The following is a 14,168-nucleotide window of genomic DNA, read 5'->3' on the forward strand; positions in this document are numbered from 1 at the left end:
GTGTCTGTCGCCATGGGAGGAAAGCCCATACTCCCCTGAGTTCTCATATATATATACATATATATACACGCTGGAGCATAGGTGATGAACAATGTTGTGTTAGTTTCAGGGGTACAGCAAAGTGATTCAGTTATACATATACATGTATCTTTTCTTTTCCAAATTCTTTTCCCATTTAGGTTATTACAGAATATTAAGCAGAGTTCCCTATGCTATACAGTGGTTAGTCTGCTGTTGGTTATCTATTTTAAACATAGGAGTGTGTACATGTCAATCCCAAACTCCCAATCTGTCTCTCTGCCCCCAATCCTTCCCTCCTGGTAACCATAAATTCATTCTTTAAGTCTCTGAGTTTGTTTCTGTTTTGTAAAAAAATTATTATTATTTTTTTTAGATTTTGCGTATAAGTAATATGATACTGGAGTGGATTGCCAGGCCCTCCTCCAGGGGATCTTCCTGACCCAGGGATCAAACTCGCCTCTCTTATGTCTCCTGCATTGGCAGGTGGGTTCTTTACCCCTACAGCCAGCTGGGAAGCCCCCAGGCAATATGATATTGTATGATATTCATCTTTCTCTGTCTGACTTATTTCACTTCGTGTGACAGTCATCTGAATTCTTGAAGAAGGGAACTTGGGGCCTCACCTTCCCTCCGTATGGTTCAGTGGGGGGTCTTGGTGCTAAATCTGCCTCCGTTGGCCTTAGCAGCTTCTGGGTCACCCAGTGCTGGAAGCAGGCCTGCCTCCACTTGGGAGGCATTTGGACACTCTGTGGGGGTGATGTTAAAAATATTAGTATTGAACAATGAAGATAGGGTGCCAGCTGAGCGTGAGCCCTGGTTCGGCTGCAGGGCACCCAGGAGGGTACTGGTCATTGTCACCATTGCACAGACAGAGGCTCCCAGCCTCTTCAACTCCTCCACGTCACCAACTCTGATACTAAGCCCTAGGCCTTCTTCTGGTAACTCTGGATCCACTTCATGAGAACGGACTCCGAAGAAAGCCCACTCCTCCTGTCAGGTCAGCAGATAAGGGAATGATTTTTCAGTTGCCCCGTCACTATTTTCATCTTAAGGTCAGCTACTATCATGCAGATAAAGAACTTCCCTATGTGGGCAAAAAAAGTCACCCAGGACAACCTAGAGCAGGAAAGAGGATGGACTGATGACTAGGTAAGGGTATTGTGGCCTGTTTTATACATCTCAATCAAGAATACCTACATATCATATTAAAACAGATGTGGAGGACTTCCTTGGTGGCCAGCCCACTGGTTAAGAGTCTGCCTGCCAATGCAGGGGACTCAGGTTCAATCCTTGGTCCAGGAGAATCCTACATGCCATGGGGCAGCTAAGCCCGTGCACCACAACTCCTGAAGGCCGCATGCCTGAGAGGCTGTGCTCCACAACAAGAAAAGTCACAAGGAGAAGCCCACACCTGGACCCCACTTGCTGCTACTAGAGAAAGTTCTGCACATGGCAACGAAGACCCAGCACAGTCAAAAAATAAAATGAATTAATTAAAAAAAAAAAACACAGATGTGGACAGTGAGCCAGTCTACTGACCATGAGGCAACTTCCTGTCTTCAGAGGACATATTGGACACACATGCACACATTTCTAAACCTCAAAATTCTAGGAGTCAGCATTCTGAAGCCAGTTCTCTCCTGTCCCAGTATTTATCTCCACCACGGGAAGCAAACCCTAGCTTACCAGCCAAGGTACACAAGAAGGAATTCCACTCTAAGGTTAGGCCGTGTGGAGACACCACAAACCACAAACTAATGTGAAGGAGTAACCAGCACCAGCTGGATCTTAAACACACTTGCCTTTTTAAATTTAGGAGCATTTATGTGGACAAAGTGATGCAGTGTAAATGTGTCCCATGCCTTCACTGGCCTCTCATGTCTAGGAAGATACTGGGGGCTGTTCAAGTAATTTTGGGTTTCTAAATTACGTGAGTAAGCATAAATTACTTTGGGTTGCTCTGACCTTAGAACACAAAATATGGTTTGTCTAGAGGAGTTTGGGAAGCTGGAAGTTGAGTTCGACTTTTTTTTTGGATGTGCTGGGTCTTTATTTCTGTGCATGAGCTTCAGCTTTCTCCAGTTGTGGCGAGCAGGGGCTGCTCTCTAGTTGTGGTATGCGGGCTTCTCATTGCAGTGGCTTCTCTTGTTGATGAGCACAGGCTCTAGGGCATGCAGGCTTCAGTAGCTGCAGCACATGGGCTCAAGAGTTGTGGTACCCAGGCTCTAGAGCACAGCCTCAATACCTGCGGTACACGGGCTTAGTTGCTCTGTGGCATGTGGGGGTCCTCCTGAATCAGGGATCAAACCCATGTTTACTGCATTGGCAGGTGGATTCTTTACCACTGAGCTACCAAGAGAAGCCTCTGAGCTCAACATTACTTTTAACTAAGTTTAACTTCATCAATCCCAGCCCATCTCTAGCTAGTAGTGAGCTCCAGTGGCACCCCCACCCCACCCAACAACCAGATGCCAAGTTATGCAAGATCTCTTTCCATTTGGAGGGAATGGGTTGTCTGATGTCAGGACAACAATGTCTAGATCTAGCAAAACATTACTACTAGGGCAAAGGGAGGGCCCTTTGGTGCACAGGATTCTATGTAAGAGCCCTGAGTGAGACCTGCTCATCTGCTGTGAAAGAAAGGCCTATGGATGAAGGAACCAATGTTTACCAAGTGCCTTGGGCACTTGCCACAAATCTCTTGTTATCCATTCATCCACCGTCCCTCTTACTGATGAGGGAAGAAAGGCTTAAGGGAATGAAACATTGTGCTCACGGTAGAGCAGCTCCAAGCCGCCTTGCTCTTCACACCCGAGTCATCCCCTTCCAGGTGTGCAAGGCCCTGACACGTGTTAGGAGCTCCTGGCAGGTGTCAGCACAGTGAGTGGCTACAGGCGGAGTTTCTATCGACCTTCAGTTTAGTCACAGCACCGAGGCCACAGGAATGGGTTTGCGGCTGCCAGTGGCAATCAGTCACCCTGTATCGGGCCTTCTCAGCCTGGGGAAGTCTCCAAGACAGGTGCTGCTGGGTGTGAGGTGGGAACAGACAATCCCTTACTGATGGAGAACAACCCTCAAAAGGTGAAACCCTTAAGGCACAGGAGTACTAACTATTCTGACACGTTTCATGAAAATCTTAAAATCAAGTGATATACTCTCTCTCCCATACCAAACTGGGGCTTCCCAGGTTGTGCTAGTGGTAAAGAACCTGCCTGCCAAAGCAGGAAACGCAAGAGACGTGGGTTCGATCCCTGGGTCAGAAAGATCCCCTGGAGGAGGGCACGGCAGTCCACTCCGGTATTCTTGCCTGGAGAATCCCATGGACAGAGGAGCCTGGCAGGTTATGTGAAGAGTTGGACACGGCTGAAGCGACTGAGCATGCGCACGCACACACCGTACGAAACTGGCTTTGTGAATTTGCCAAATATCCTCAGGCCCGTGCCTTTACTCACACTTTCTTCCTCTTATGAAACCTTTCCAAACATCTCCTGGGAGCCACCATCCTCAACTCAAATGCCTTTCTCCTCTGGTCTCAACAGAATCCACACACACCTGTTGTGGCTGTGTCCTCACTGCTTCCAGTGACCTGGAGCTGTCCCCCAGCAGAGGGAGATGTCTGCGGAAGCAGCCTGAGCTCTCATAAACCTCCCCCTGGGCGGGGCACCTGACCCAATGCCCGGCACACAATGCTGACATGCTTGGTGAGTTACATGTATCAGTGTGCATCTATATTCCCAGGCGGAAGGGCGATCTAAAATAGCATTTTAGATTAGTTAGCCGCTCATTCCTGTCTGACTTTGCGGCCCCATGGACGGCAGCCCACCAGGCTCCTCCGTCCATGGAATTCTCCAGGCAAGAATACTGGAGTGGGTTGCCATTTCCTACTCCAAAATAACACAGGGACTTGCTCAAATCCTTGAGGTTTGTTCTTATAAAAATGTCTCTTATAAACTTGAGGCACAGGGAACGGGTCCTCTTCAGAGCACCCCCACTCAGATATGCAGACCACCCACCTAGATCCCTCTTTATGGGTCTGTGTCCTTCTCGCCTGCAGCCAAAGCCCAGCCCCACGGCTGCCCGCGGATGCCCTCTGGTGGCTCTTCCGGGTAATGACAACAGAAAACTGCCCAGAGAGTAGAGGGTAGGCTCTTTATTGGGAGGTCATTGCTGTACCGTAGGAAGATAGGAGACAGAGGAGACACAAGCAGGGTCAGCCCCAGAAATGTGGATCTCCTCTCCCAGTGGATATGTTTCTTCAGAAAATCCCACGAGGCTGGGACAGGAGAGCCCAAGGTTAGAAGCGGAACTGGAAAGCCTCGATCACGTGCGGCTTCCAGGGCTCCAGGCTGGGGAGCAGGGAGGAGATGCTCATGACGTGCCAGGTCTCCCCATCTGACACCACGGAGCTCTGATAGGACAGCAGCTGCACCCCTGCCTCTGCCAGGAGGCCTGGAAGTAAAAGAAACCCCTGGTTAGCACCAGGCACAGGGGAAGGAGAAGCAGGAGGCTGGAAGCAGGCTCACAAGTCTTGATTTCCGACATCAATGTTGCGACAGGGGTGGTGGTCTCAGAATTGAAGAGCTGAGACCGAGGGAACAAAGGGCTCTGGCCAGCTTCCTCACTATTCCAGTAGCTTCAGGAACACCCTGACCATCAGACAAGGCAGGGGAGGGAAGATTAGCCACAAAGAGCCAAAGCCACCAGTTGGACTTGCTGGCTGGCAGTTTTAACCAGACCATCAGCAAGGGAGAAAAGCAGGGGAAAGTTCCTCTTGGCATCTGGCAAGGACATTGATATCAGGCCCCGTGAGGCCTGTGGACACTCACTCTGTCATACTTGGAAGTGCCCCAGGACCCCGAGCAGGTTTGGTGCCAGGGGCCTGAGGCAGGCCCACGACTGCTGGAGGGGATGCTCAGAAAGGCTTTGTTGTATCAGGCTGACCACCACCCAGCCCTGCTGTCAGGAAACCTGCAACTCAATGGCTCTGAGCTCCAGGATACACTTCTATAGGCAGTCTCAAACTGAGTCCTTAATGTGGTAAGCACCTGGCTAGTAACAGGGGCTCTGGGGTCCCACCCCTGCCACATGGCTCTGCAATCTCAGATAAGGCACTTAATCTCGCAATTCCACATCCAGCCCCATATGTTCTGGAACCTGCTGCAGATCCAGTGAGGCCTGCAGGCATGAAGAGGGGCTGAAGGAGGCAGAAATCCACAAAGTACAATCCCAGGACAGAGACCTCCGCACACACACACAGCCGTCCCTGCCTCCAGGGCACTGGCCAGCCCCACAGGCCCTCCTCACCAATCATGGTCGGCAGCATCGCAGGGTTGGAGGCCTGAGCCCGGAACATGAGCAGGGGCTGGCCAGGGTGGAGAGGCACTTCTGGTCTGAAGACAGCTCCGTTGAGCGCCTGCAGCAGAGGCGTGGTGCCCTGGACCAAGCCCACAGCCTGGTAGGGGGCACCGGCCAGCGCCACGGTCAGGAGGCATTCCCCGAAGTCCTGCTCCCCTGGTGTGGCAGGGTTGTAGGAGGTGGTCACCTGCAGAGAGGAGGCAAAGAGGCACAGTGATGCCCACTCCCTCCCTCGGCCTAACTGCCAATCAGTAGGCATCAGCCTGGCCGCCACACTTAGCAATTCAGGGTCAGGGGAGAGGGCAGATGGGCAAGCCTGGCGCCCCCGAGCAGGAGCTTCTTCCCTGAAGGAGGGTGAAGAGATCTACCGGATACAGGTAAAGGCTTAGAGGGGAGGGTGGGAGGAGGAAAAGGCAGAGGGAGGGAGGCAGGGCTGTGAGAAGGGCTGGACAAGCAGCCCAGCCACCAGAGGCGGTCCAGCCTGATCCCTCCGGTGCTGAATCCCTGCTCCCTGCACAAAAGCAGTGGCCAACCCAGGATGTAAGAGAGCAGGTGGAGGAGAGGAAGGGGGCAATGGAAGCTCACTGCCCACTGCCTCCGCCAGCTCCCACTGGCTGAGAAACACAGACTTTGATCTTAAAAGGGAACCAGAAAGGAAGACACTGCAGGGAAGCCATGAAGGGTCGCAGAGCATAAGAGGGTATGTGGTGAGCTCCCAGAGTTTGCAGACTAGCCCAGACCCTGCGTGGGGTGGTAAAGGAGTGCTGGATGGAGAGTTAGAGGCTGATGCGGGGCCACCTCCCAGCTCCCAGCCGGGCTCTGAGATCTCCTTCTTGGCTGGGAAGCAGGGTTCCTGCTGGCCCTCTTGCTCACAGAGCACTTATACATACAGCACCTTCACGGGTATCAGTTCTCATGGTGATGCTCGGGGGCCGGCACGTGGGGAGGTCATGGCTGTCTCCCATAGGTAGGCACTGTCACGGGCAGGACTCACGCCCTGCGGGGCTCCCCATCAGTGAGCAGAGCTGCGAGGAGCTCTGAATGACGGATGCAGGGGAGGAGGTGGAGAGGAGGGGCGGGGAGGGTGCGCACATTGAGGCCGGCCTCTTTCACCAGCAGCGTGGCGTTGACCAGGTTCACATTCGCCTGATGGGACGCGTCCTTCAGGAGGCCGACGATGACGGCGGGGGTCAGGCAGCTCCCGGAGTTCTTCAGGGATGATCCTGGGGACGGAGAGAAGTCGCCGTCAGGGCGCTGTGTGTTGAACAACAGGGGAGCAGGCAGTACACCCTGACCCTGTGCGCTGGGTCACACGGTTCCTACCACCCTGGGGGGGCCCAAGCCCAGGCTGCTGGGCAGTTCTGTTTCCCTCTGGTGGACGGAGAGGCAGCCAGGGGTGGGAGACACACTGGGGGTCCACGCCGGGGAGTCTCTACACCAGCCTAAGAGACTCCTCTCAGAACCCAGCCCAACTCCACTGGCCCCAGCCCGGCCACCTGGGTCTGCCTGAACCCTCACCCCTACTCGGCACTTACACCCTTGCTGGTCTCAGCAAGTGGAAGCAGAAAGGGCAACTGAAGCACCTGAGCCAACCTCCCTGCCTCGTCTCCTTGGGGCCTGGGCACCCGGCCACGGGGGCCCTGGCTCTGCCCCTTCCAGGTATTGGCAATGCTAGCGGTCTTCCCCACCACTACCCCGCCACTCCAGTCTTTCCGCAAGTGAGAAGATGTCCAACAGTCAATGGGAAGGACAGGCCTCTGCAGAGAACAGGGGACCCACTCCCCAGCTGAGCCCGAGGATGTCAGCCTGCTGGGGAGCCCACCTTAGAATGTTCCAGAGCACAAAACACCCCAGCATCTGCCTCCTCTGACACACCCACCTCAGCTTTCACTTCACAGGTGAAGAACCCACAGGTCAGAGAAGGGGAAGTCCCACGGCAGGTAAGCAACTGGGTCAAAACCGGAATAAAGGTTCTGTTGCTTCCCCCAGACTCCCTCCACCCATCCTACTGCCTCCCACAGGAAACTCCGAACCTTGTGGAGGCCCCTCTCGCATCCCAAAGATGCACATTTTAAAAATACTGCATAACAGGACTTCCGAAAATTAAGCATACTTCCCAATGACTTTGTGTACCCCTCCCTTTCTGTCCTCACTTGGTAGCAAGCGAGCCATACTCAGATGGAATGTGAGACGTGGGGTCACAAGAACATGTGGCCTGCAGCAGACATTCCCGCTGGGAGGCAGAGTCCACAGCCCTCTTCGCCCTCCCTCTGCAGAGTCCCCAGCTCACCCTGTGTCACCACCTGGATGGTCCCTTTGGGAGACCCAGCCCAGGCCTGCATCAGCGCCCCAAGAGCTTCAGCCAGATTGACCCAAGGCTTGGTGTGTGGACAGAAGATGCTGGCAAGGGCCTGGGCATTTACCTGCAGAGAAAGGGGAGCAGGACTGAGGTCAGGAAGGGGAGGGACAGGGCACCCCTGACCGACTCGGCTCCCAGACAAGGTCTTAAGGCCAAGCCTTAGCTCCACATGGAGAGCAGGCAGCAGGGGGCCAGCCTGGTTTTGGGGGGCCTTGGGGTGCCAACCTTCATCAGCCACCCACAAGATGACAGCTTGTTCCTGTTGCTGAGGAGCGCTATAGAGCCAGAAAACGGCACAGCTCCCTGGCTCCTCTTGTTGGTTCTAACACAAAAGGCTCCCCCACTTCAAACTGCCAAAAGGGGAGCAGGGAAGAGAGGGAAGGGACATCTCCCTCTTCTCTGAATGTGCCGCCACCCTCCCCAACTTCATCAGAGATTTGATTTTCCTGTGGAAAGGAAGGAGGATGGGTCTTTGACATAAACCATGTGGAGAGTCACAGGTCACTTAGACCTAGAGTGGTGGGTCTCTCTGGAATGGCTTTCCTATCTGCCTTCATTTTTATTTTCTATCTTGATTTTAAGTGTGTTCTTCCACTGTCACAAAACACTCAGTCTAAATATCACAACTTGTAAGGCTGGATTTATATACTTGTTTGTTTTGTTTTTTTGCCATACCACACAGCGTGTGGGATCTCAGTTCCCCAACCAGGGATTGAACCCAGGCCATAGTAGTGAATGTGCTGAGTCCTAACTACAGGACCACCAGGGAATTCCCTGAATTTATACACTTTTGATGATCCTATCACTCTTCAAATGTGGACTCCTGTGAAGTCCACCACAGGCCTGCTGGGCAGTTGAAAAGAGGCAGAAGCCACATAAGCCTCCAATGCTATGAAGTCTAGGGTCTGGCCAGCTGGACCCGCCGCTGACAACAAAGCAGCATGTTCTGGGTCAAAATGTCTATTTCATCTTGTTCAAGTTGTCCTGACTCTGAGTTAAGGATCTCGCCACTTACACTGAGGCAACCTGTAAAGAGAATCATCTAAGGGTTTAATTAGAATCCTGGGATTGGATGCAAATCCAATCAGGCAGATGTAATGAGAGGAAAACTTGGATGTTTCTATTCCTGTTTTCACAGAGAAAACTGGCAGAGCATTAAAGAAGACGGAGTCATAATGATGGAAACAGCCGAGGAGGCAGGACTCCCCAGCAGACCCTGCTGTGTAAGGGGGAGCTAAGGGGGTCCCGGGTGTGACCGCACCCCACAGCCGGCTCCCCTTTGATCCTCTCTGAAGGGTAGTGAGTCTCAGAACTTCGAGGGGAGAACTGAAGAGCCAGGCAACAGCTGCGGGGTGAGAACTGCAGCGGGCAAGGGGTAAGTGCTCACCAGAGAAGCCCCACAGGCAGGCACCACACCTGGTTCCTTCCCCGGGCGGGCCAGGGCGGTGCTCGCCACACGTCTCCCGAGTTAAAGGGTCATCTGTCTTCTCTAGAAGATGAGCGGGAGGCTCCAGGAAGAGCCAAGACATTTGGGCACCAACCTGATCTTCAAGCTAGTCTGTGCCTCAGGTCACAGCAGAAAGGAACTGGAGAGGGCCCAGTAAAGAATGAGGGACAGTGGGGCTTCCTGGGTGACAAGGAGGTCTTTCTTACAAATGCCTATTGTACCCGAGCCACTAAAGGGTAAAACAGGCATTTGTTCCTAATTTGAAACTAAGTTTAATGATCTGACCATTTGAGTAAGAAGGGGTCATTTCATGGGTCCCTTACTTTCTCAGGGTGTAGAGGTCACGGTGGCCTGGAGAGTTGGGCTCTCAAACAAGGGTGAACAAAGCACCCTGTGTCTCTCCTGCCATAACTCTGTCCTCAGAAGTGAAAAGCCCTATGCTGAATGTCAGCCAGGAAGGTCAGGGACCACCCTCCAGCCCTGCCGCCCCCCCCCCCCATTCATTACTGGTTAAGTATTTGGGGTAGAGCCACATGAGCTACAGAAAAGCTTACATCCTGCTTTGGGTTTTTGGGGTTTTTTTTTTTAATCCTCTGAAAACTTAAAAGAGTATAATTAAGGACTAAAATATAAACTCATGAAATCTTAATAACAAGAATGTGGCTCGTGGCAAAAGGATTGGGATGGAGACAGGCCAAGCAAATCTTCGTGAAGGGGCAGGTGGCAAGCCCCCTGAAGAAGAGTTCTGCGTTCCTTATTCACCCCTGCTGTGCCAAGTCGCTTCAGTCATTAACTCTTTTGTGACCCTGTGGATTGTAGCCCACCAGGCTCCTCTGTCCATGGGATTCTCCAGGAAAGAATACTGGCCTGGGTTGCTGTGCCCTCCTCCAAGGGATATTTCCAACCCAGGGATCGATCCCACGTCTCTTACATCTCCTGCATTGGAAGGCAGGTTCTTTACTACTAGTGCCACCTGGGAAGCCCTCCTTATTCACCCCCATGTCCTCAAAGGGCTATCTATGGCAGCATCTGGCACCCGCTGGGGCTTAGGGACCATCTGAAGACTGAATGAATGAGACAGGACCTGAAGTATAAGTCAGGTTCAGCTTGGAGAAGAAACAAATGGCCAGGAAGGGCCTGTTGGGAGCACAATCAAGAAGTCACGATTTGGAGAAATTAAGGAGCCAGCAGGCGTGGAGAGCTCCTTACAGGGGCAGGGTGGACCCCTGCTCAGGATTCTAAGAGGCGGGGATGAAAGATGTGCTCAGTGTTACAAAGTGAGATGAGGTGAGAACACCCTATCAAGGCTTTCTCTTCGGTCCATCCCACCCCACTCACCCAACCTTGGGCACCCCGCCATCACGCCAGCCTCACTCCTTCACTCCCAAGGCCTGCAGAGAACAAAGGAGCCTTTCTCCAGAGGCATGGCGCAGGGGCAAAAAAACAGTGTCTCAGCAGCAAGCCTACAATAGAGCAAGCTAAGCTGGCTCCGGGGTGCCGGGCCTCAGCTCTGAAGGTTAAACAGCAGGGCAGCTCCTGCTGCCCCAGCCAGAGCACTGCCGGCTTGTCAAATGCAGTCCCTTATCGTGGGCTCCTAGGGCTGAATCTGGTCACTGCTCAGCCCCCCTGTCCCCACTCCCAGCTAAAATATGCCCTCCTCTGACTTCTCCTTCTGGGCCCAGCCCCACAAGGCATACTTACAACCCCCGCCAGGGACTTCCCCTTCACCAGGTCCACAAACTGGAGGGCAATCTCCTCCCCGCAGCGACTCTGGGCCTCCTTGGTGCTGGCGCCCAGGTGGGGGCAGCTGATGACATTCTCATGGTCCACCAAGGCCCGGTCCCGGGGTGGTTCCTGACCAGAAAGAGACATCTCTGGGTGGGGTGCTATGGACTACCTCAGGAACTGGAGGGGGAGAGAGCAGGAGCAATGCCAACTCCTACTTCTGTTTCGCCCGGGTGGTCAATGGACTCAGCAATAATTGGCTTCCTCATCAATGTTCCATCACAGCAGAACAGTCATAGACTGGATTCCAATCTCAGCTCCATCATTTACTACTCATGTGCTTTGGGCACATCTCCATCTCTCTGAGCCTCAGTTTCCCCATCTGTAAGATGGGTTAATACTACCTACCTCCTGACACAGAGGTGTTATTTTGGGCAACATAATTTCTCCCACTAGAGACAGTAAGCCAAGGCCTTTACTCAGCTGGGCTTCCAGCCCAAGGCCCTTTGTTCCCACCTCCCCTCCGCCCTCTACGCCGAGCAGGCACTTACCTCCGTGAACACATCCAGTGCGGCGCCAGCACACTGACCCGACTGCAGGGCCCGGAGCAGGGCGCCTTCGTCCACGATCCCACCTCGAGCACAGTTCACCACGCACACCCCCTTCTTGCACTGGGCAAAGGTGCTGTCGTTCAGCAGGCCTGGGAGGGAAGGAGGCCTTTCCTGCAGCGATGGTGTGGGGAGGCTCTGGCTCCAGAGGCCCCACCTTCCCCACCATGGGCTCTTCCCCACACGCCTCCTTCCTGGGGGACTACAGCCTCTCTGGTCTCACTGCCCGCTTCTCAGATGCTGTGGGCCAGGACGAATTCGGACCAGACTCAGTTGAGAAACATCTCAAACGTCCCTGAGATCTTAGTGCTTCAGGCAGTGATCCAAGGAAGTATCCACGGAGTCACTGATACTACATGTTGACCCAGTTCACCCAGACCCTGTGCATTTCCAGCCAGCTCACCCCTCCTCGATCTGGTGCCGGGCCGTGTAACAAAGCATCACCATGCTCCATGCTCACAGGATCTGGATGCTACCCTCCCACCATAACTGGTCCCCAGCGTGGGCAGAAGGCCCAGACTGAAGGCCCACCCTCACCTAGTTGGTGGCCTCTGTGGTCAACCTGCAAGGTAGGGACGCACCTACCTGTGGTGGAGGGCAGAAGAGGTGTGTGCACAGTGATAAAGTCACAGAGAGGCCAGATCTGCTCCAGGGGCAGCTGCTGCACACCGAAGGAGGCTGAGACCTCTGGCGAGATGATGGGGTCGTAGCCTATCGTCTGGGGACATGTGAGAGGGCGAGGGTAAGTGTCACTATTGATTGTCAGCACTGGTATTATTAATCACGGCTACCGTTCATGGAGCACTGACTCTAAACCGAGCACTACTCTTAAGCCTTCCCTCACTTGTGGCTCAGATGGTAAAGAATTGCCTGCAACGCAAGAAACTGGAGTTCAGTCCCTGGGGTAGGAAGATCCCCTGGAGAAGGGCATGGCAACCCACCCCAGTATTCTTGCCTGGAGAAGTCCATGGACAGAGGAGCCTGGCGGGCTACAGTCCATGGGATTGCAAAGAGTCAGATACAACTTAACGATTAGCAGAATACCCGCTTATCTCCCACGGTAATTCAAGGGGGTTGGTAGTATTATTCTTCCTACTTTAGATCTGAAGGAAGGGGGGCATCCACGCTGGAGCAGGCAGGGTCAGAATTCAAAGGGAGGTTCGCCCACCTCCAAGCTCTGGACCATAAACGGGTGCGGAAGCAGCTGGTATGTGGCTGAACCAGCGAAGCTCAGACACCCTTGGAAAGTGGGGAGCCCCCGTGAGGAAGGACAATCCCGTGGGGAGCAGTGATGCGGTCAGAGGGCATGAGGGAAAGGGAGGGAGAAGCTGGCTGCAGCTGGAGGCCCCACAGGCCAGAAGATGGGCAGGCACACCGCCCACTTCAACGGAGCGAGGAAGAGGTGAGAAAGGAGGGTGGTGGTGGTACCCAGCAGGGCTATCAACAAGACAGACTCACCACTGGGGAAGGGGGTGAAACACCAGTGCTGACACCAGGTGGGTAGAGTACAGTCCTGCCTCTCAAAGGTTCTTTACACAAGGCTTAAAGTGTATCTCGTCTTGGAAGGCATAACTGGGTGACTAATCAGGCAGAGGTATAAATGACTAACGGCAGATCCTTTCAACAAGGCAGGTTTGACTGGGGAGGGGAAGGACATCAAGAGGAGGAAAGTGAGACTTAGAGGCACCATGGGTTGGGAGGATCCAGAAAGAACCACAGTCTGAGCTGGCGGGGAGGGGACAGCCCCCAAAGCAGAGGTACCTCCCTGAGGCTGCAGAGAAGGAGGGAAGGCTGGCTCCTGGGAGATGAGGGCAGACAGGAAACTCGGGGTATAAACTTCATCGAACCCATGAAATCAGCGAAAGGTCATCATGTATTGATGGGAAGAGGGAACGCTAGAGAAGACAAAGCTCATGAGAAGCAAGAAAAGACACAGATTCATAGCTGATGATGGCAAACACCTTTTGTATTAACTATGTGCCTCATGGGGCTTCCCTGGTGGCTCACTGCTAAAGAATCCACCTGCCAATGCAGGAGACAAGGGTTCGATCCCTGAATCAGGAAGATCCCCTGGAGAAGAAAATGGCAACCCACTCCAGTATGCTTGCCTGGAAAATCCCATGGAGAGAGGAACCTGGTGAACACAACTTAGCAACTAAACAACAAACAACAACATGCATCTCATACTTGATGAGTTAGATACTATTACTTCCCTGTTTTACATATGAAGAAACTAAGGCAGAGGTTAAATGATTTGCGTGCTCACTTGCTAAGTCGTGTCCGACTCTCTGCGGCCCCGTGGACTGCAGCCCACTAGGATTCTCTGTCCATGGGATTCTCCAGGCAAGAACACTGGAGTGGGTTGCCATTTTCTTCTCCAGGGGATCTTCCCAACCCAGGGATTGAACCTGCATCTCCTGCATTGGCAGGTGGATTCTATACCACTGAGCCACTTGGGAAGTCCATTAAATGATTTAACCAAGGTCATAGAGGTAGCAAGTGGTAGAACTGGGACACAAGTATTCTGGATCCAGGGCTCCTGATTCCTACCTGCTAATCAGGGGTGGAGTGGGGAGGCCCACAGCCCCCACCTGAGAAAACAGGGATAGAATGAGATGGAAACATCTCTTCTACATCAGAATCTTGGCTACCA

At 53.3% G+C, this 14,168-nt stretch overlaps 1 protein-coding gene across 1 annotated transcript in view; it reads right to left on the reverse strand.

Annotated features, from left to right (window-relative positions):
• Window positions 1-4,156: 4,156 nt before the first annotated feature.
• The window catches only part of PHGDH (phosphoglycerate dehydrogenase), a 31,257-nt gene continuing 21,245 nt past the window's right edge, over window positions 4,157-14,168 (reverse strand). Inside the window, exons 6-12 of the mRNA XM_020900704.2 lie at window positions 12,101-12,233; window positions 11,459-11,607; window positions 10,884-11,036; window positions 7,667-7,799; window positions 6,469-6,599; window positions 5,326-5,563; window positions 4,157-4,470 (exon numbers count right to left, since the gene is read on the reverse strand). Of these exons, the coding sequence (XP_020756363.2) occupies window positions 4,316-4,470; window positions 5,326-5,563; window positions 6,469-6,599; window positions 7,667-7,799; window positions 10,884-11,036; window positions 11,459-11,607; window positions 12,101-12,233 (1,092 nt within the window). The 3' untranslated portion in view covers window positions 4,157-4,315. The remainder of the gene's footprint in view (window positions 4,471-5,325; window positions 5,564-6,468; window positions 6,600-7,666; window positions 7,800-10,883; window positions 11,037-11,458; window positions 11,608-12,100; window positions 12,234-14,168) is intronic.

The sequence above is a fragment of the Odocoileus virginianus genome, chromosome 5 (genome assembly GCF_023699985.2).
Source record: "Odocoileus virginianus isolate 20LAN1187 ecotype Illinois chromosome 5, Ovbor_1.2, whole genome shotgun sequence".
Lineage (NCBI taxonomy): Eukaryota > Metazoa > Chordata > Mammalia > Artiodactyla > Cervidae > Odocoileus > Odocoileus virginianus.